This window comes from Lissotriton helveticus, chromosome 9, assembly GCF_964261635.1.
Source record: "Lissotriton helveticus chromosome 9, aLisHel1.1, whole genome shotgun sequence".
NCBI lineage: Eukaryota > Metazoa > Chordata > Amphibia > Caudata > Salamandridae > Lissotriton > Lissotriton helveticus.
In genome coordinates this window covers 790,937,373-790,959,296 of record NC_136070.1, presented here as the reverse complement: position 1 = coordinate 790,959,296, position 21,924 = coordinate 790,937,373, and the positions used below count along the sequence as shown (strand labels likewise).

Genomic DNA, 21,924 nt, shown 5'->3' with positions numbered 1-21,924 from the left:
TGAGTTTAAATGCCTGCAATCTAGAACTAGACAATATGTATTGTCGGGTTTAGTGACAGGAAACAAAGGCTTGTTCATTGGAGAGGTACATTTTTCAATTACCCCCCTATTATTCAAGTTGATCTAAGATCTCCCTGACCTGTTTTTTAGCTTCTTGCTTTAGTGGATATTGCCTCTGAGCATTAGGTGAAACTTTTAACAGGATCACGTGGTAGGTTGAGTTCTCATCCGACCCTGCATGATTTTTGCAGAATGCCGGAGCTTGGGCTACTGCCCACTCCTGTGCATATGTATGTTTAAGGTGACTGGAACATAGTTGGAAAATGCAGGAAAAATTATACTTTCTCCCCTGGGGCACTCCATTACGAATGCAGGCGGCCAATCTTCTTCTGTTAACAGGATGTCGTAACCAGATGATAATTTCCTCCAAAAAATAGTTTTCACTTTCCTGGGCTCCAACCGGAGTTTTATTTCATATAATTTATGTGGGACGCTCACACCCTGGTGTCTGGTGTTTCCACCATGATGTAATCATTCAACTCTGCTGTCACCAGAAATTCCTTCAGGTTCAGGCGAGCCATTGTTACTTCTGCCACACTGTCTCGCATCGTTAGAGCCCATTCCCCGTTCAGAAGTTGTGTCCTCAGAATTCTGTGTGTGTCTGATTTTCAGACTAGCAACTTTCTTTTTCTTAAATTGAGGTTTTGGATTTTGCTTATCTTCTTTTTAGAATTAAAGTCTTGAGCGCGCTGCTTGTCTCTGGACTGTGCGAGCTCCGCTCTATTTTCTGACCGTCCTTCCCTTTCGGAGCTTTTCTTGGAGCCCTGAAAGGAACGAGAGGTACGTGTATCAGTATCTTGATACCTGTCCGGTTTCCTAATGCTATCCCTATTCTTAAGGTTATACCTCTTTTCAGAGAGCTCCTGTTGAGGAGACCTGCCTCGGGATTGAGATCTCCTAACGTTAGAGTTGTCTTTCTTATGATTCCACTTCTTTTTAGAAGAAGTAGGTGTCTCCTTAGAAGTGTCCTTTTCAGGAATGCCCTGTAGTTGAGGTTTTAAAGCTCTAACCCCCAAGCCATCTCAGCCTAATTCTGCATACGCAGTTTTAATTGTTTTGGGTAGTTCAGCCTTCTGAATTAACGGGCCGACCTCCCTTAGGAGTTGGCGGATTGCCATTGATGCTTCTTCCCCTTTAATATTAGCTAGTATTATGGCTGATACCTGGTCGTAGTTATTTAATAACTTCATCCCTAAGTTTAGGGCAGGTTCTGCTCCATATGTTATGTTATGTTATGTTATGTTAATAACTTTTATTCAGCGCACAGCTGCCCCAGCGAAGGGGCGTCCTGGCGCCTGATCAAGTACCACAACATAACAGATCGCCACTGAGAAGAAGAAATTAATTAACGGAGGTGAACAGATGGGTCTTAATCGCCCGTCTGAAAAGAGTCAGGCTATTCAGGGCACGGATATGGACAGGAAGAGAGTTCCAAAGTCCAGCCGCCATAACACAAAAAGAACGACCTCCTATCCTACTCAATCTGAATCTAGGCACGTTCGCTAGGTAGAGAGATTCCGACCTGAGAGACCGCCTGGGGACATATGGGGAAACAAGGCCCATCAAGGCGGGGGGAGACGAGAGTTTCAAGATCTTAAATGTCAAACAGAGTGCCTTAAATTTGATTCTCTGTCTGACCGGCAGCCAATGCAGGGAGGTCAGGACTGCCGATACAGAGCACCGTCTCGGGAGGCCTACAATGGCCCGCGCAGCGGCATTCTGTACTCTCTGCAGTCTAGTCGCCTCAGCCTGATTAACGCCGAGTAACAGAGCACTCCCATAGTCCAGCCGGGAAAGAATGGAGGCTTGGACAACCAGTTGCCGAGTAGGGGGGTCGAAGAATTTAAGGACCGGTCTCAGTCCTCGCAGAATCCCATAACAGGTGGCTGCGATCTTCTTAGTATGGCTGGTAAAAGAAAGGTTGGAATCCAGCCAGACCCCCAAGTTCTTCACTTCGGCCGCTGGAATGGGAGTCACCCCCAGCTCAGGAGGCCACCATTGATCTCCCCACAAATCCGCTTGCTTTCCTAAAATCAGGACTTCGGTTTTCTTGGCGTTTAACTGTAAACAGTTAATACGCATCCAGTCCGCCACGGCAAGAAGCCCTGCGCGAAACCTGGGGGCAGTCACCTCAGGGTCCCCACTGAGTGTCACCGCTAGCTGCGTGTCATCGGCATAAGATGTCATGGTTAAGCCAGATTGTCTAACTACGGCAGCTAGCGGTTTCACATACAAGTTGAACAGCGTGGGGCTCAACGCCGAACCCTGAGGGACTCCTAACCCCAGAGGATGGAACGAGGACTGACCAGGAGGAATGGCCACTTTAAAAAACCGGTCCGAAAGGAAAGAGCGGAACCATTGAAGAGCCTTGCCCTCAAGTCCCACTTCCTCCAACCTCCGCAACAAAATGCCATGAGACACAGTATCAAATGCGGCGCTCAGATCTAACAAAAGGAGCGCCGCTGTCTGCCCCACATCCAGCACCGAACGGAGATGTTCGCTCATAAAGAGCAGAGCCGTTTCGGTGCTGTGTTGTGCCCGAAAGCCATTCTGACTCTCGTCAAGAATATTATAGTCATTTTGTATTTGTCTTAATACATCTGGTATTACTGCTAATGAAGGAATACCATGAGCAAACAGATTTTTAACATTGTGTTTTTCAAATGGTGTTGTATTTGGGAATACTGCTTCTAACTGGGTTATTTTCTGAGCTACCCGGAAAGGAAATTGTTCACATTTTGTGGGCACTTTGCCCATTACCGCGTGTAATGTTTGTGGAGTAATTTTAGTACTAGTGCTCTATGTAAGAGCTGCAGTAGGTGTAATTACTGTAGGTTGGACCGCTAGTGTCCTTAAGACGAAGTGTGTCATGTTTCTGTAGAGTTTTATCAACTCTGAGTTTAACAAGTAGTTCATCACGTGGCACTGTGTCAATGTCTGGATGTCGTGCATAGGTTGTTAATGTTGCTCCTGGTCTTCCTAAAGGACAGAGCCTTGTTCTTATGTGGGGTGGGGCGCCATTAAACCAGAAATTATGTTCTTGGAAAGTAAGCGGAATCTCAGTCTCCTCAAATGGAGAGTAAGCCGCTGGAACTTCTCCATGTTTGTAATAATGAAAAGTTTTTGTTACAGCATCTGCTTGCGGGAATATAACCCATGAGTAGAATACCTCTGTTTTGAAATCTTCGTGTGCCTCCATCACAAATATTACTACACCTCCTCTGGGTGGTAACCCATGTTTGAGTAGTTTAACTTAAGAATTTGTACTATTTTTGGGTGCAATATATATTGCATCTGCATCTTCCTCATCATCGGGAGGTGGTTGTTCTAGTGGGTTTAGTTCTCTGTTCTCGACAGACATTGTGTTTAAGACATGGAATAACTATCCAAGGAAATTTTTATGCTATGGTTTTATGCATTATTTTGGGAATTTTTCCTTTCAAGCTTGATTAACCAACAGCCAATACATAGGATATCTCGCCTACAACTGTGGCAGAGTTTTTTCCAACCTACTCTCATCGTTTCTGGGTTTTGTAAGTAGGGTCTCTGAGAATAAGCACAACTGAGCTACTCAGATTCTACTGTTGAGTAAGTGTGCCATGCATTAGCTAGCTCACAGTGCTACTAGAATCTCCGGTTATCAGATTCGCTTTTGCAGCTTCAGAGCATAACCTCAGACTTGTGGAAACAATATACTACTTTTCACCCAGTCACTCGTGCTTGCTTGTTTTGCTCTAAGAGAGATATACAGAAGAAACAGTCGAGCGTGTTTACAATAAGAATTTATTGTACCGTAGTTCTTCTCATGTAAAATAAGTGCGCTGCTACAACTGTAACACAGTAGCAGAGATATAGAACCAGCAATACAGTGAAGAAATAGTATTTTTCTACCATTTTGCAATAGTCATGAACACAAACATGAATATGAAATGCATTTATAAAATAAAGTGCGTACTCCTAAGATGCCAGTCTAAATGTAGCTAAGTGTACCTAGCATGTGAGTAGGTGCGAAAGAGCCTAAGTCTAAGAACCTAAGTTTAAGTGCCAAGAATCCCACTAGCATTTAGTTGAAACCCCAATACCTGAATAGTGAGAGTATGGGACCTCGTCCTGGACTTGAGTTGGACACCCCGCAAGGAACGTCAGACCTTTGTCAGCTGGAGTGATGGCATGCCAGAGCCGCAGCGTCTCTGGTCAGTGTGTCAGCCATGAAGTCTCGGTTCCCTCCTGCTTACTGATAGCAAGAGGTGCTGTATTCATACAGTCTATGTGCATATGTTCCCCATTGTTCAGTATGAGGGTGACGTTGGGGATTAAACCTTTTGCGTCGATGGGAAAGGTGAAGTGGACTTCCTGTAGAGTGTACTCATAAATTATTCATATGTGCTAAGGAGGACGTCTTAGCAATATCGATTGGGAAAACCCATCCTTGGCATGGAACCAGGTGAAAGGTTTAGTCCATAAAAGGCTATAGTCCTTATAAGGCGTTATTTCCATACAAGGTAGTCTGTCCTTATTTGGAATTATGTCCTTATAAGGCTCGTTCATCTGAAATGACGGGGAGATGATGTAGGGAAAGAGTACGATGTACCCCAGACCTATATCAGGGTACCGATAGATATAACAGTACTGGCCCGAGTAACCTCATAAACCTGCGCTGTGTGCGCCTGCTTGTTTTATAATCTACCACATGCTGTAGTGTAGTTCCTATATTCCCAATAGGCTCTGCGCATTGGAATAATATATCCTATAGGTTAGACGTAGGACTGAGGTCAACTAGGTCTCTATCGAATATACTAAACTTAATTGTGTGTGTGTCCGCTAACTCAGAGTTCACTAGAAACTTTCTCAAATACACAAGGGATTAGTTTCTGACAACCGCATAAACATGACAACTTTGTTTCCCAAGAATAAAAATATGTCTCTCAGAGTCACGGAAAACAATAGATAAGTATTTCACTCAGTCAATCGTGCATGCTTCGATTCTACAGAGTTGCAGAGAAATAGAGAGACTGGCGTTTTCAATAAAAAGGTTTATTGAACAGTCTTCTTTCTCATGCAAGAGAAGTAAACTGCTACAATCGTTATGCAGACTGCAAGGTATAATGCGTACAGCGAGAATAGTATTATAAAATAAAACTGTAAGAGCATTGTATGGTTTCTAAGCCATATAAAAATACATACATATATAACAATGACTAAAATACTCAACTGGTGCTTCTAAAATACGCCTACCCCAATGTACCTAACCTAAGTCTAGTACGAGGGAAGAAGTAAGTATTGTGTAGCATAGGTTTAGTTTTTGCCAAGAATCTAGAAGGTTTTTCTAGGTTCTAATCAGCTCCATACCTTGGTTTAGAATGAAGGAGGTCTGGTATCTCTGTCTCGGGACTCGATTTCCCAACACCCCGCAAGGGGAGCCGGAAACACTGGAGCTGGATTCTCAACAGGAGAAAGGCAGCTTCTTGATCAGTGCGTCAGCTGGAGTCTCTGCTTCCTTCGGCACTTGCTGTAGCGTCGCGCAAGTAAGTCTTCGAACTGCTCCGAACCACCGTATCTTGCTAGAGCAAGTGAAGGTATATTTATACCTTGAAGGTGTTTAGGAATGCCATAGTTTGACGTAAAGTCGGGCATATGAACTTCAGGAAAGAACCCCTAGAGAATAGTTGTTCTTTGTAAAGTAACTGAGTTCTTGGACAAATCAATATTCAAGCAAGGAGAAGTTCCCTAACTGCTTAAGCTGGTTTTCCAAGAAATCGTTGGTACGGGTGGAAGTAGCCATGCCTGTATTTGGGTAGCATGGGCTATGCCTAAATAAGGGCTTGATTTCTATGCCTATATAAGGGCAATGTGAAGTGTACCTATATAAGGGCATAAATCGGGAAAATTCACTCAGAGCTTAAAACGTCACACAACAATGCAAAATAATTTTTGGGAGCATCCACGAATGTTACAGTGAACTGCCTGGTCTGTATTGTTTCATATTTTTTGTTGAGTTTCGCAGATAGCATAAGTGCGATGAATTTAGTTTCAGCTTTTGTATCTACTTACAATTTGTATTCAATTTGTTGTAAAAAAAAAAAAAGGTGTCAGCAGTGCGCGTGGACTGGCGCTTGGCCGGCAGAGCGCCTCGACTGGCGCTTGGCCGGCAGAGCGCCTCGACTGGCGCTTGGCCGGCAGAGCGCCTCGACTGGCGCTTGGCCGGCAGAGCGCCTCGACTGGCGCTTGGCCGGCAGAGCGCCTCGACTGGCGCTTGGCCGCCAGAGCGCCTCGACTGGCGCTTGGCCGCCAGAGCGCCTCGACTGGCGCTTGGCCGCCAGAGCGCCTCGACTGGCGCTTGGCCGCCAGAGCGCCTCGACTGGCGCTTGGCCGCCAGAGCGCCTCGACTGGCGCTTGGCCGCCAGAGCGCCTCGACTGGCGCTTGGCCGCCAGAGCGCCTCGACTGGCGCTTGGCCGCCAGAGCGCCTCGACTGGCGCTTGGCCGCCAGAGCGCCTCGACTGGCGCTTGGCCGGCAGAGCGCCTCGACTGGCGCTTGGCTGGAAGGGTGCGTGGACTGGAGCTTGGTCGGCGGCGTATGCGTAAAGAGTGAGCCCTTGAATGGCGCGGTCTGTTGATGTGAGTGTTGTAATGTGCTAGGCCTGCGGCTGGCGGTGTGAATGTTCTCATGTGTATCACGTACAAAAGGTGTGTAAATGACCTGTAACGCAATAGAAGCCTTGACGCTGCTTTACAGCTCACAAGCTGCGAGTAACTGGTTCCGTTTTTTGTTCTTAACTGTGCATTTAATTTTTGTGAAAATCTCTTGTTAATATAGTGAGTGTGAGTAAGTAAAATGGTTGTGCAGTAATAATGGTCTTTTCTGCATTTGTCTGCTAAGGTGTACATTCCCTCTAGGGAAAATCTACCAACTCTAGATATTTTCGTAAACTAAACACCAGGCGAGTACATGGTGGTGTCTCTCTTGAGGATCCCAACAAGTTATCTTATCCACAAGGTCCTGCAAACCTCAAAATGTGACCAAAGTCACATTTTCCTTGCATTACTTTGCCATAATTTTCCAGATTCAGAAAGAAAGCACAAATTTCCAACCCCTCAGCATTTCCCCAAGTCTCCATATAAAAATGGTACCTTACTTGTGTGGGTGGGCCAGGTACGTACCCTTGGCAGGCAAGGGCCCAAAATGGATAATTTTGATGTCTCTGCAATACGTCGCAAAACAACCGGTTTTTGGAAGGGGGCCACCTGCTTTCTTGATCCCGGGATGGACAGTAATCTAGAGAAACATACCTAACCCAGACATTTCTGAAAACTAGACAGCCAGGGGAGTCCAGGGAGGTATGGCTAGTGTGGATCCCCCAACATTTTCCTACCCAGAATCCCCTTCTACCTCAATTTAGCCCCCCCAAAAAAGTCTCACATTTCGGTGTGGGAAAGTTGTGGGATCACCGGACTGACACAAATTTCTACCACCCAGTGTTCCCCCAGTTCTCCCAATAAAAATTGAACCTCACTTGTGTGGTTGGGCTAAGTACCCACAGCAGAAAAGGGCCCAAAACGTATTGTAGAGACATCACGCCGACAAGGCTCACTTATGGATCCAGTGACATCAGCGAGGTCGCGAGCAGAGTCGTGCCTTTGTGACGTCGACTATGTCCTCGTCGGCGTGGAGAGCTACAAAAGTTTCCGAATGTTGCTGGCACAGGGGATATTCACAAGGTGAGGAATCCACTGGCAGATGTATCCATCAGAAATCAAAATTACCCATCACAAAACGACTGGTTTTGCAAGGGGGCACCTGCGTTTATGGTCCAGGGCTCGGCGGCCATCTAGGAAAACCTGCCTAATCCAGACACTTCTGAAAACTAGAGAGGTAGGGGAGTCCAAGGAGGTATCCATCCTGGATTCCCATGGGTGCCTACTTTAAAAATAGTACAGGTTTGCTGTGTTCCCCTAGGTGCCAACTGAGCTAGGCCCTTAAAATGCACGAAATTGACACAGCAAAAAAAAGGGTCAGGTTTGAGTGCAACAATTTGATGTTTTCACGTTGTGTTTTGACACATTGCATGTCGGGAGCACTAGGCTTACCCACACAAGTGAGGTACAGTTTTTATTGGGAGACAGAGGGGAACACAGAATAGTAGAACAAGTGTTATTAGCAGTTGTCTTTCTATGCATTTCTACTTTCCAAATGTAAACAAGTGTGTAAAAAAGACGACATTTTGAAAAATGCTCTCCAATTTATGTTAGTGTGGGTACCCACAAATTCAGAGATGTGCAAATAACCACTGCTTCTAAACTCCATATCTTGCTCCCATTTCAGAAATACATATAGGCTTCCCATTTTTCACTTTTTATGTTTAACCAAATGAATTGCTGTATGACTGGTGCACAAAAAAAAACCTTTTTAAGGTGCAGCTCAGTTCCTTCCCTCTTCTATCCCTCCGCTGTACTTTTTCAATCCAAATGACAAACTTGCATGTCCACCGCTCAAATTCATTACATATATCCCTATACAAATTCACCACTAATCCTCTTTGGGTTACGGAGTAGCTTGCTACTCGCTGTAAAGCGCTTTGGCGCCTCATCAGGGGATAGTAAGCACTATATAGATCCCACCCAATTAAATATTTTACTAATAAATGGAATAGTGATCGGGACGGCAAATGTCCTCACTGTCAATCAAGAAGGAAGCTTTCTCATGTCTAGTTTGTCTTTTTGGCTTAATCCAGCCCTGAGGAAATTGCTTTCACCCACATGCAGATTGCTGGCCACCGGAAGCAACAGTGAAATATTTAGAATCTTAATGACAGACCCTAGCCTGCCAATTCCATGTGCTGTAGCCAGATTCCTGAGATGGATGTGGGCCATAAGACAGCGAATGAATAATAAGTGAATGTTATAACATCATATTAATGTTTAAAGGTTTTTAAAACATTTTAAAAATTGATTTGTTTTAGGTGTTTCACTGTTTAATGTATTATCTTATCTTTTGTATTTGGCTACTAGACCTTGTCCAGATGAACTTGATGTTTATGTTGAAGAGTGCCAAGTTGGCTAACTTTTATTTCAATTTTATTGAGCTTTTTTTTAAATCCTATGTCTGTTTATGCTGCTATTTTTGCTTTTAAGACTTTTGTTGTCAAAATAAATCTAATTGAAATGAAATACGATATAAATGCAATTACAATAAAATCAATACTTTCATAACGGTCTAGAAATTAATGAAGCTCGTAAAAATCAAAATATGACATGTAAACAAGGGCAGGGAGTACTTGTGTAAATTTAAAAGACTTTAACAGGGGAGTTAAAAAAGCATAAAAGTGTAAGGTGTCATGCTGAGACCGGTTGTCGCAGCCCGGGGCAATGTAGGCCAGTGTTAGCCCAGCCACTAGGTAAGGCTAAAAGATAATGCAACTGGTCAAATCTGAACCTAGCCAAAAAAAAAAAAACTTTGTTTGCGAGTTACTGACCAGTCGCAGATAAACACCGTACCCTGTACAGTCTTAAAAAGCATATGATCTCTCACTGTAAACTTCTGTAACTCACTCTACTCCATGAAAAATGAAGGTCAATCAAGGAACAAACTCTTGATAGTTTGCGAGAAGACAAGGAATAGGGATCAGAAAAGTAATGTACTATAAAATGAACTGTACAGCTTTTTTCCCAAAATTCTTCAGAGGTGAAATTCGCAGTCCCATCTGTAGAAAGCCGACTCGGTTGCTGCTTGCTCGTATGATTTTTGGGGTTGGTATTGGAAGTGTTTATTTGTAACGATTTTTAGGGCAATGTTAGGACCACAATCCGGACTTGGAAGTGTACCCCGCACTGCTGATCTTTCACTCCATCTCCCCTTATCCCCCACATCAAACATCAGCTTGACGGGGGGGGCTAGATATAGGGTGATATTCACTGTTCAATGTTCTGTCACACTGAAGAGCTAAAAACGTATCATATAACAAGGATGGTTTGCTCAGGAGAAAAGACGTCTGTCGGATCCCACACCAACAATCTGCATTTCAGCTGCAGTATGGCAGACGATCGAATGTGATACCCCTCATCCACCCCCTCGGGGTACCTGAAAGGTATGCGGAAAACTAAAAATCGTTTATTTGTCTTTCCTTCTTCACTCATTGCTCTCCTCCTTTTGTCCTCTCCCTTCTATGCGTTTTCTCTCTTTCCCTCTTCAGTCTCACTCTTCCTCATCTCCTTCCTATCTCACTCGCACCATTATTGGTGCACTCTTCTCTTCCTCTGCCTCTTTTGCTTGAATTCATAATCATTCTCTTCTCATTAGCATCTTCTCTCATTCTCACATATTTTCTTCTCTTCTTTCACAGTCTCCTTTTATCCATGTCCGCTCTCCTTCATTTCTCCCTAATGTTCTATCCCTCCGTACCACACCCAATTTCCCCAAAGAGTAAGGACATCCATTCAGCCAGGCTCAGTTTAAAGAAATGTGAGCAGACTGCCTCTGAAATAACTGCAGACAGTGTAGGGCAGGCTGGGCAGCCTCTGAGCCCGGGTCACAACGCTACGGTTGTACAATTGATAGCGAAGGCTCTGTACAAATAAAATTCTATGAAATACCCACTTGCAAGCCTTGTGCTGACAAAGCCACTATTCTGTTGTAAACGCAGGGGTAACAGAAAATGAGTGGATCATGCTGCCATGTCATGGAACAAACTCAAGCTAGAAATAAGCCTGCGGCTCTCTCAGCGCTTTAACGAAAAGAAGTCTTCAAACCATCACTATTCTGCTCATTTTTAAATCAGCCATAATCTACCAATAATCTTACTTCCACAACAGACCTATTCAAGAGGCAAGACATGATTTGGTTTGCAGTGTTGTACTGCACACATTTTCAAAATCAATCATAGTCTTATTTTAAGAGTATATATTATATTGTTTGCTATGTTAAGTTTAATTGTTTTTGATGGGAAATACCAAGTAATCTATATCGATGAAGAAAAATCAAATCAACTGCATCTGATTTAATTGACTCACCTTCCATATGAGGAACATATTATGACAGTTGTCAAAATAATGACGATTATTTAATCAAACTAGCAGGATGTCTAGGTTAACACGTTGGTGTGGTCTTATTTGGATTTAAAAGGATAGAATACTTGCAAATCTGTTGAGGCAGGCTGCACAGATTTAACAGCTTGCAGCTAAATATAAACCTAAAAGGATTAACAGAGTGACGCTGTGCTTCTGCAATTTCAGGCAAAAATACCGATAGGGCCTGTTGAGGAAGCTGAAAAATTCCAAGCTGGGGAGCAAAACTATTCAGACGATTTTTGGAAAGTTCATTAGAAGTCAATCAAAACTAAAATGAGCTTGCATAAGATCCCAGATGCATAGCATACATTTTCAACTGGTGAAAACCTTGATCAGATTTATTTCTCATATCCTATCTGTGACGACAATTCTACCAGAATAAAGCCCCTCGGGTTCTACCTCAGTAATGGGGGAAAAAGGGCAACAGAGCTAATGCTCTTCAACACCAATCACGTGGCCACTGTGAAAATAGGAAATGTGCAATACTTCGAACGTCCTATCGTGCAACAGGTGTGCCCTTGCTCTCCTGTCCTTTTTAGATCCTGCATGTGACAGCGCACGCACTGCATGAGCTCTCACTTGGGAGAGATCTTATATACAACAGGGGGTTTGCCGTCCGTCCATTACTTAGCTTTAGTTGGCTTCATTGTCACTCTTATTCGTTGTCTTCTAATTGGGCAGCACCTGCTGGCTTCACTTCCTCTTCTTTCACTGGAGCATGGACAAAGTACAGCCTGTTTTAGCTTGTTTGCTGTACTTCTGCTGATGAGGATGTGAATACGGAACTGTTTTTATTTTGTTGCTACTTCTCTACCCATTATCCTGTTGCTTCTTCTTCACCCACTGTTGTCCAGTTGCAACTTCCCCTGCCCAACCCTACCTCCCTGTTGTCTGTTGCTTCTTTCTCTCCCATCTCCACATGCCCATTTTCTGTGTTGCTTATTTGACCTCCCACCCGCTGTTGTCGGTGTTGCTTATTTCCCCTCTCGCATCCCCTCAGTGTTGCTAAATGCCCAGCCCCCAACCCCTGTCTGTGTTGCTTCTTCCACTCCTACCAAACACTAGCAAGAAGAACAAAAATGCTATGACGTAATAGGGTCTGGATGCATCATAGCCCTTTTTTCTAACAAAGTTGAAATCATGTTATTTACACAAAAGTCAATAGGAACTTTTAGCAATGCACTTGATAACAGCACAGTAAAGACATGCAAGTAAAACAATGATATACCTCTCGGGTTTTCAACTGTGTGCAATATTAAAGTAATTTTATACAGGTACACAGGTCCCCTTGATGCTGCGCCCACTGGAACTTCACGTCCCACTGCACAGCCCGCATATGCCATCTGGCATGATTGGTTAGCAGGATGCAGGAGTCCATGAGGCCCAGCAGCCTCAAGGTCATCCTGACCGAAACCCAGGACATGGGCCGAAAGATCAGAATCATAGCCCGAATGTCCCGGACTCGCTGTTCGGGAGGATAAACACGAAACTGTGAGTGTCCAGAACCGCTCTGAAGAGGAGCTTCTGAGAGGGAATCAGGTGCGACTCGGCATGTTGATGGAGAACCCCAGCAAATGTAGGAGGTCAGCCGTACTCTGGAGGTGGGAGACGACTGCCTGGGGAGAGCCCGCCTTCAAAAACCAGTTGTCAAGATAGAGAAATACTGAAATCCCTGATCTGCGCGGATGAGCTGCGACCACCGTCATCACTTTCGTGAACAACCGCTGGTAAGGCCAAAAGGGAGCACGGTGAACTGAAAGTGTTCGTGGCCTACCATGAACCACAGGTAATGCTGGTGGACCGGCAGGACGGGATATGAAAATAGGCGTCCTGCAAGTCCAACACTATCAACCAGTCTTGCGGGTCTAGAGTAGACAAGACCTGAGCAAGTGTGAGCATCTTGAACTTTAGGAGGAAGCGATTGATGTTCCAAAGGTCTAAGGTAGGACGCAGGCTCTTGTCCTTCTTTGGAACCAGGAAGTAGTGGGAGTATGGAACCAGGAAGTAGTGGGAGTATGGAACCAGGAAGTAGTGGGAGTAACAACCACAACCTACTTCTGGCATCAGAATGCGCTCAATGGCCCCCTTAGCCAAGAGGGACGCAACTTCCTGATGGAGAAGTGGCAAGTGATCCCCCGACATGCGATGGGACTGAGGTGGCATGGCTGGAGGGGTAGTGTCAAAGGGGAGGGAGTAGCCCCTTTGGACTATGCACCCACCTATCCGAAGTGATGGTGCGCCAGTGGGGGAGGTGATGGCAAATCCTGCCACCCACTGGCATTAGGTGGGCCTGAAACACTGGACTAGGTAGGTTTGGAGGCAGTGGCTGCAGGGAGGTGGTGAAATGAACTGCCCGCTGGCCCGTGACCCACCTCTGCGGGTCCCACATCCACAGCTGCGCTGAGACTGTTGATGCAAAGGCCCGTGGCTCTGAAACTAACATGTTTGGGCGCCCCTTCCTTGGCCACAAAAGGAGCGAAAAGCAGAAGGAGTGCGAGTGGCCAAAAGGCCGAAGGACTTGACCGTAGTCAGCGAGTCCTTAAAATGCTCAAAGGCCATGTCCATCAGAGTGTTCTGGACATCCCTGGAAAAGCCAGTTGTCCTCAGCCAGGCGTGGCGGCGTACCGCCACTGTCGTGGAAATCGCCCTACCCAGCGAGTCGGTGGTGTCAAGGCCACAACGAATCGTGAACTTAGCTGCGACTCTCCCCTCAGCAATAGTTTAGGAGAGCACAGCCCGGGCCTCCTCCGGACACTGAGGCAGCACCTGTGCAACAGTGTCCCACACAGAATGGGAATACCGGCCCAAGAGGCATGCGGTGGGTAGGGCTAAAGCAAAAAAAAAATAGTGACCATGAGGTTGAACACAGGTCCCTTCTACAGACACCTTCATCCACTGAGCCACCAGACCCGGCATATACACATCTCTCCCCTCCCACCCTCCCACTCCTTCCCTCCCTCCCTCCCACCTCCCCCCTCCCTCCCTCCCTCCCTCCCTCCCTCTCCCCCCATCTCTCTCTCTCCCCCTCTCACCCCCTCCTCCCACACCTGGACTGAACAATTACTCCATGATGGACGGAGTTTGGAAAATATGGTATGTAACTTTCGTTCCTTGAAAGTACATAGTATTGAGGCATTAACTATTTTAGAGACTTCTTAAGTCACCTTAACCAAGGTAGAAAAGAAACAGATTTATGTTTGGATGATAAAAATGTATGGCTTTGTACAAACAGTACATGGTACACACCTACACGCTCATGGCAGGGTGCCAAACTATGGGAACTATAATACCATTGTGTTTTATTAAAAATCAGAATATTCTCACTCTGATTTAGGCACCAAACATGGTCACAATTCATCTATTCTCATGTTTTAACTTGAAAAGCCCATACACTGGACCAATGATTAAACTAATTGACTGGTGAGATCATAATTTTATAATCTGTCCCTGGAGAAGGAGTTAATGGAGGAGGTAGAATCAGATATGGGGCATACAGAGTACAGGTGTGTAGCTTTCCCATGCCATATGACAGCAATCAATATAAAATAACTGTATTTAGACAAAAGTAGAAAATATACAACATACGAGAAAAACAAAAGGTGCAAGGGAAAAAGTAATTCGGTCACCCTTTCCAGATAACGAAATGCAAATGGGAAACCATATACTTTATACATATTTTCTTTGTCTCTGTAATAAGATCTCTTGTTTCAGTATTGAGCTCCTAGCCTGGTGTTACCATGGTGAGTGAAACAAGATCAACTACCCCAAAACTGAACAGTCTTTAGGAGCCATGGAGCATAACTCAATAATTCAAAGACCTGCAGATGGTGTGGCTGAACCTGAGCCACATTTCCGAACAAGTTGACTGAAATGTAAGTAAAGGCTATGCCTAGAAAAGAAATAATTCATTTTCAAAAGGGAAAGACAAAACACTGCTTACAGCAGGCAAATCAACTTTCCTGGCTCAGATATTATTAAACGTATAGCAGTCTACTCAATTCAGGCAAAAATGTAATACAAAGTCGTTTGGACAAGCATCTTTGTGTTTACCAACAAATGAACGCCCGACCAATGCACTAAAAACTAATTCATTACGACTCTGAAGGCTGCTGCACACAGCCTATCTAACTGGAAGGTAACAAAGTAACATTGCCCGTGATTATTCAAACAACATTTTCACCCTTTCGTCATATCTGAACCAAGGCAAAATCAACAAGTAAAATCGTAGCATATGCACATTTTACCCTAACCGGGCTGAAGCATATACACGATATGCTTCAGCAATTCAAGAACGTTTTTATGTATGAGGCAGTGCCATTTTAAACCTGACTGTCCACCCGATATTCATCTTAGAGATTTTTACCGATACAGTTCATGCGGTTAGTGGCAGGTCAAAGTTGTGAAATTAATGAACCAATGCAAAAGTGTCCGCTTTTTCATAAAAGGAAGCCATGGCGTGCTGTTTGCATCAGACTTCCAAACTTGATCTCTCACCAGTTCAAAAAATCAACGGCACAGCTCACTCAAATATTACAGCTTCCCCTGACATTGATTATGAAAGTTAAAGATCACCCGGGGGCTAGATTGCAATCCAGATTAGAAAAAAATATATATTTTTTTTTAAACCAAGCCCTGATGACCGCAAGTGTTCATGGTATTTTCAGTAGTCACAGCAACGGGAAAGATCAGCAACCAATATAAATGCCAAAATGTGGATCCTACCTGAAGCTGCTTAATGAGTTTGGGAATCTGTTTGCAGTTCAATTTCTGGCAGGCCTGCTTGTAGGCACCAATAATCTCATCCACCGTCACATTTTGAGCTGTACAGAACAAAAACAACAGATTACAAACCGTTTCAAGATTACTGGGAAGAAAATGTCACCTACATGTAACAAAAGTGCTCCAGTGTTGGCATCTATATTATAGCCGCATGCTTAGAAATATTTACTGCTGACAGACTGAGAATACTTTTAAACGTAAGCACTATTTACAGATTACCTTTCATAGCCCATCAACCTCAACTTTGGTTGGACTCTTTCCTATTAAACCAATAAATGGAAGGGTCATAAAAAACACCACCCCACAGTGTTGTCAAATTCTTAATCGTGCAGACAGTGTGCATTATGGGTCAATAACAGCCTCATCAGGGAGGATCACACGAATCTGTGACAATAGCCAAGCTTTAGAAGTGTAGTTTACACGTTATGTTTCTCTTCAGTACTGGGTCAGTCATTGATTCACATGCTATGAAAGAATAACAAACTCTGTTTTTACCTCGAAAGAAAGGATAGCGAATGTTCATATCACTGGAATAAATTCCCCTGACAACCTACGTAAATTTGTCATGTAGTAATGCTTCACAACTAAGCACCAAAATCTACTGAAAGCTAGCTGCATACTCCCCAGCATAAAACTATGGGTGCAGAAGGTTATGAATGCCTTGTGGTTTACATCTGATTAAAGTGTGCTGTAATTCTGCCTGATGATAATCTGCTATTATGGTAACTTTTTTTTTTTTAAATCGGATTTAAAGACTAGTAATATATCTCATGAAAGTGTATTTATAGACAATATCTTCACATTAAACATAATATCATATCCTCATTACATTGTAGTTTCACGCAACCTGTGCAATGCATCCGAATGTACAATCATGAGGACGTGCATTACAGGGAGAACAATGACATCCAACCCGCAGAAATAAAAAAAACATTAGAAGAAAGTATGTCACATCAAAAATACTTATTATAATACTGTCTAATGATCAGGCGGAGAGTCAGTTTATGTCATGTGAAACATACAGCTATGAGCCCAAGAGTGACCGGAAAGAAAAAATCATGAAAATTCCAGAGGCACCCCACATACCAATTCTAAGGAGAATGAAGCACAGAAGATTCGAACATTAACACACCGGCCGTATTTCATCCCAGATCATTGGGAAAAATGCAATAAGTGGGGAATGGGCAACGCACCTTTCATTTATGTGGCATGGTCGTGCCCCCAAGTGCCTACGCACTGGATTAGGGTAGTTGAATTAATGGAACAGATTATCGAATCTTCTGTCACTTTCACCCTAGGTAGCAATGTTGAGTGCCAAAGACAAGACTATTGGTATCCATGGCATTGACCCTTGCCAAAAGGCACGTAGCCATGCCATAGATGCAAAGAAGGGCACCTAAGATTGATCACTGGTTACAAGACATGACATATTGTAGAGATCCAATTGAGATATACTCTGTAGACGTGTACATCGGGGCTCGACCAATAATTTCTTGTAGTCTACTCCAGTCTTTCAACATTATTCTAAAAACTTAATACAATTGATAATTCTTTACCTAGACAAGGTTTACCTTTATACTAGAGAAAAAACAAACAAAAACCATGTCTAAAACATTAACGTTTTGGGGTTTTTCAATGTAAGAGGGAAGGTTTTCTTGACCTTGTGAGTATGCAAGCTTTTTTGTTCTTCTCGAATGAATGGGTTTATAAGAAAACATTAAACCATACTAATAAACAAGCATCTGCAAAGCAATAGGTCTCGCATTTACGCGAGTTTAAGCTATTAGCCTTTGAAACGACAATGCCTTTTATTTGTGTTTTGGTTTTTAGAACATAAATAAAAGGCATCGTCATTTACACTGCCAATAGCTTAAACTCTCACAAATGTGAGACCTATTGTATTCCAAATGCTTGACGGCATCACTGAGTTGCCCCCTTCGGTCTCTCATGGCCCCTGAACAGCTCCCAGTTTGCTACGAGTTAAACAAACAAGCTGGTGGTCACAACTGCGCATGAGAAACTCTCATGCACTAAGAGAAACTCGTTAAAGAAAATAGTGCTTACAAACTAAAGAAGAAGACGTACCATGTAACAACCAAAGTAAAAGGGTTATCCCTCACAGGAGGTTACAAGTGTACACAAGGTGGTACTAAGGAGAGACTAACAAGTCTAATAATGAATCAGAAGCTAGCATTTACGAAGGACAATGACAAAAACAAATGACAAATATGGGCGTAGAGTGTCCGGAGCTTCAAGTACATACTCCAATACAGCATGGCTCGCAGAGCAGAGCATGCGCTGCCCAGGCTCGACCTCAAAACAAGCATTTGCAATGCAATAGGCTCGCATTCAGGCGAGTTTGTGATATTGCTATCGTAAATGACAATGCCTTTTATTTATGTTTTGGGTTTTAAAACATAAATAAAGGCATTGTCATTTACAATACTAATAGCTTAAACTCTCGCAAACGCGAGGCCGTTTGCATTGCAATACAGGGCCTTCACGACCGCTTGTTAGATTGTAAATATCAGAGGAAGAGGCTGCCTGCGAAGTCTTCAAAGTAGTGATAAATAGTGCAAGGAAGAAGATGTGCAAGTGTTGTAAATTACACAAACACAAAGTGTGAAGCGAGAGTTACATATGATCCGAGCTATAAACATTAACAAAGCGCTCCAAAACCTTTCGCACTGTGATTACACTGTTGTGGCTCAGGAAGAAGAGCGGGAGGGTGGCTATTTCCTGCCCTCTCCGTAATTTGAGCGTGCAGTGTGGCATTGCGTAATGTCATTGCTATCTTTGGCCTTATAAACAATCCAGCTGTAGTAGGGCCCTGGCTTCACCTCCCGGTGGAGGCCGGGCTGTGCTTTATGGTACACATGGAGGGAGAGAAGGATGGTCTCTGCTGCAGCTCTGGCCTCGTACAGTGCCCCTGCTATTACTAGTGAGCGAAAGGCACTGTGGTGGTGGTGGTGGTATTATTGATGGTGGCGGTGGCATTGGGGGTTGGTTTATTTATTTATTTATAATGTTTTGTATAGCGCGACCAAGACCCAGATGGGTATCAGAGCGCTTCACAATTTGGATTGTCGGAGGTACAAAAGGGGAAAGAAAAAAACACAAGGAAAAAAGAAACGTCATTTGGGAATGAATGCAAGGATCAATGAAGAGGGGTTATCAAAATAACACATTTAGATAATATAAAAGCGCGCTTGGAGAAGAACAAACATAACTAATGATAGTATAACTAAAATATTCTGGGCTACACACATGCTAGACTCCTAACATAGTAAATCCAAGGGCGGTGTATGAGACAGACGAACCATGGTCATTTAAGGCAAGAACTTGTTCATAAGGATTGTTTTCACTTCCTTTTTAGGTCTCGCCTGGTGTTGCAGCGCGGCTCGCTGGGCGAGAGATTTTGTAGGAGAGTAGATTTGAGAAGGGGACTTGAAGCCCTGCCCCTCATTTCCATTGGCTGGCATTACCGTTTATGCTAAACAGTGGCCAGCCATTGGAAAGGAGTTTTTTTTTTGGTGACGCCCTTTTGCCTGGCCAATCCGGACTGGGTCATCTGCTTTGCGGCTGGGGACATGTGCTTCTAATTAGTGTGAAGGAGTGCACTGCCCCCAACCTCTCAAAGGAAAATAATCTTGGTTTAGTCTAGATTTTTTTCCTTTGAGAGGTCGGGGCAGTGCGCGCCTCCACGCTAATTAGAAACACATGTCCTCATAAAGATAAGACATCGGTGCTTGTTTCAAGCTGGAAGCAGTGTAGAGGCACAGTTATGTTGGAGCTCTTCTGTGGCAAGACAGCAGGTAAGGCTCATGTGCGGGAATCTCCTGCCTGACTAGGGAGGGGGGTGGCGGCTTGTTGTGTCGGCAGGAGTGGCACCTATCCTGGATTTTACAGTGCCTCCTGACTGGCCGAGCCACTGGCGTGTACTTCCTCTTACCTACTCACAGTTCTGCCAGCTGTTGCACACAGACTCACCGGCGATGACAGCTCAGCCACTGTATTCTGTCACCTCGGCTGCAGACTCCTGTCACTGCACCCGCTAACCACCTTTATCCGCTCACCTTATTACCCTTTCACTGCTGCCCTATATTCCATTCATCGCTGCCCATTTCTTGTGCGTGGCTGACACTTATTGCTTGTGTCATATGGTTCAGCCTTTCGTTACTGTCACCAACCCGTGCTTTCTCTACTTAACCGCCACTAAAAGTCTGCGGGTTCTTTTGCTCGCGATCCCCTGTTTCGTGTTTTGGTAATGCACTGCTGATCCCAAGCACGGACACTGGCCATGGTACTACCTCTCCTATTGACTGCCCTCCTAACCAAAGATTACAGCTGCTCCATACAGTTATATTTGCACTGTGGCATTCCTGGTTGGCCTCTCTGTAATGAGATTAGGTATTTATTAGTGCTTGGATGTAAGAGGACGGTCAGCCCACAGAGAGCCACAAATGCAGAATGCTACACTAACAAACCTGCACAAACAAGCCATCCTATTGCTGTTAAAGATGAGAACAGTCTTGCAGTGTTTGTAGTTTTTCTGTCTCTCGAAGTAGTAGTGGTCTTGCAACTCAAGAAATGTTTTATGCAGGTAGTAACATTACATATTCTTATTTAGACTTTCCTATTTAATTTAAAGTTTGCTATTAGGAAGCTCTATTGCTATGGATTTTTGGAGCGCTGTAGTAAAGGGAATACATATTGAATTTTGACACTGTAGCATAATTCTTCACCGACATGAAAGCAAGAGGGTGTATATTGTTATCAAGGATAAAGCGAAAAGGACATTGAATGTTCAGTGTGATCATCTTTCTTACAAAGTTAAATAATTGCTCTTGATCAATATATGCTCATTGTAAGTAAGGGCATCAGTGGAGTTGCAGTTCTTCCTTGGAATAGTTACTCAAATGAAACCTCAGTAAGGGTTAATATGTACAAAATAGAGCTCTTTGGTTCAAGGTATGTTAACTACTCGTGTTTGAAAAGTTGGAGACCTATTCTTAATGTGGGGAATATATGTTAAGATACAGATTCTAAAAGAGTCATGATGGGCTTGTGTCCTTTTACAATGTAAACAAGCATTTGCAATGCAGTAGGTCTCGCATTTACAAGAGTTTGAGCTATTGACATGGCAAATAATGCCTTTTATTTTTGTTTTTGTTTTTAACACAAATAAAAGGCATTGTCATTTACAATGCCAATAGCTTAAACTCGTGTAAATGCGACACCTATTGCATTGCAAATGCTTGTTGAAAGAAGCTGTTGATGAGATTCTGCGGACTTCCGGTGGAAGAGAGTTCCAAATCTTCGAGCAGAACCTGAGAAAGCTCTGTACTTCATAGTATTTTTGCGGGAAAACTGTGGTTTCAAGAGGAAGGAGTTTGCACTTCTTGATGGTCTGCCCCCTCCTGACAGTTCTAGCTTTTGAGCCAAGTAACGAGGGGTATTGTGATGGAGGACTTTGTGAGTCATGCAGGCAATCTTTAGTTGTATTCTAGCTTGAAATAGCAACCAATTAAGGGATTTTAGGGATGGGGAAATGTGATAATTTATCCTTGTACCCGTAATCAGTCAGGCTGCGGCATTTAAGGAAGCCCTTAGAGGTGCCAGGGTATATTTGGGGAGGACCCAGAGCATAGCAATGGTTGTGATATTGGTGGGTGTGGTGGTGTGGTGGTACCGGTGGTATTGGTGGTTGTATTGGTGGTGGCGTAGGTACTGGTGGTATTGGTACTGATGGTTCTGATACTGGTGGTATTGGTGGGAGTACTGGTGGTGGTGCTAGTACTGGTGGTGGTGGTATTGGTTGTATATGTGGTACAGGTGGTGGTACTGTAGTAGTACTGGTGGTGGTGGTGGTACTGGTGGTGGTACTGGGTCGTGGTAGTGATGGTGGTGGTAGTATTGGTGATGGTGATACTACTGGTGATGGTGATACTACTGGTGATGGTGGTACTACTGGTGATGGTGGTACTACTGGTGATGGTGGTACTACTGGTGATGGTGGTAGT

The 21,924-nt window shown here is 44.0% G+C and overlaps 1 protein-coding gene across 1 annotated transcript in view; it reads right to left on the bottom strand.

The window, feature by feature from the left end:
• Positions 1-21,924, bottom strand: part of PPP1R37 (protein phosphatase 1 regulatory subunit 37) — a 982,164-nt gene that overhangs the window by 871,972 nt on the left and 88,268 nt on the right. Inside the window, exon 2 of the mRNA XM_078660917.1 lies at positions 15,845-15,942. Within this exon, the coding sequence (XP_078517043.1) occupies positions 15,845-15,942 (98 nt within the window). The remainder of the gene's footprint in view (positions 1-15,844; positions 15,943-21,924) is intronic.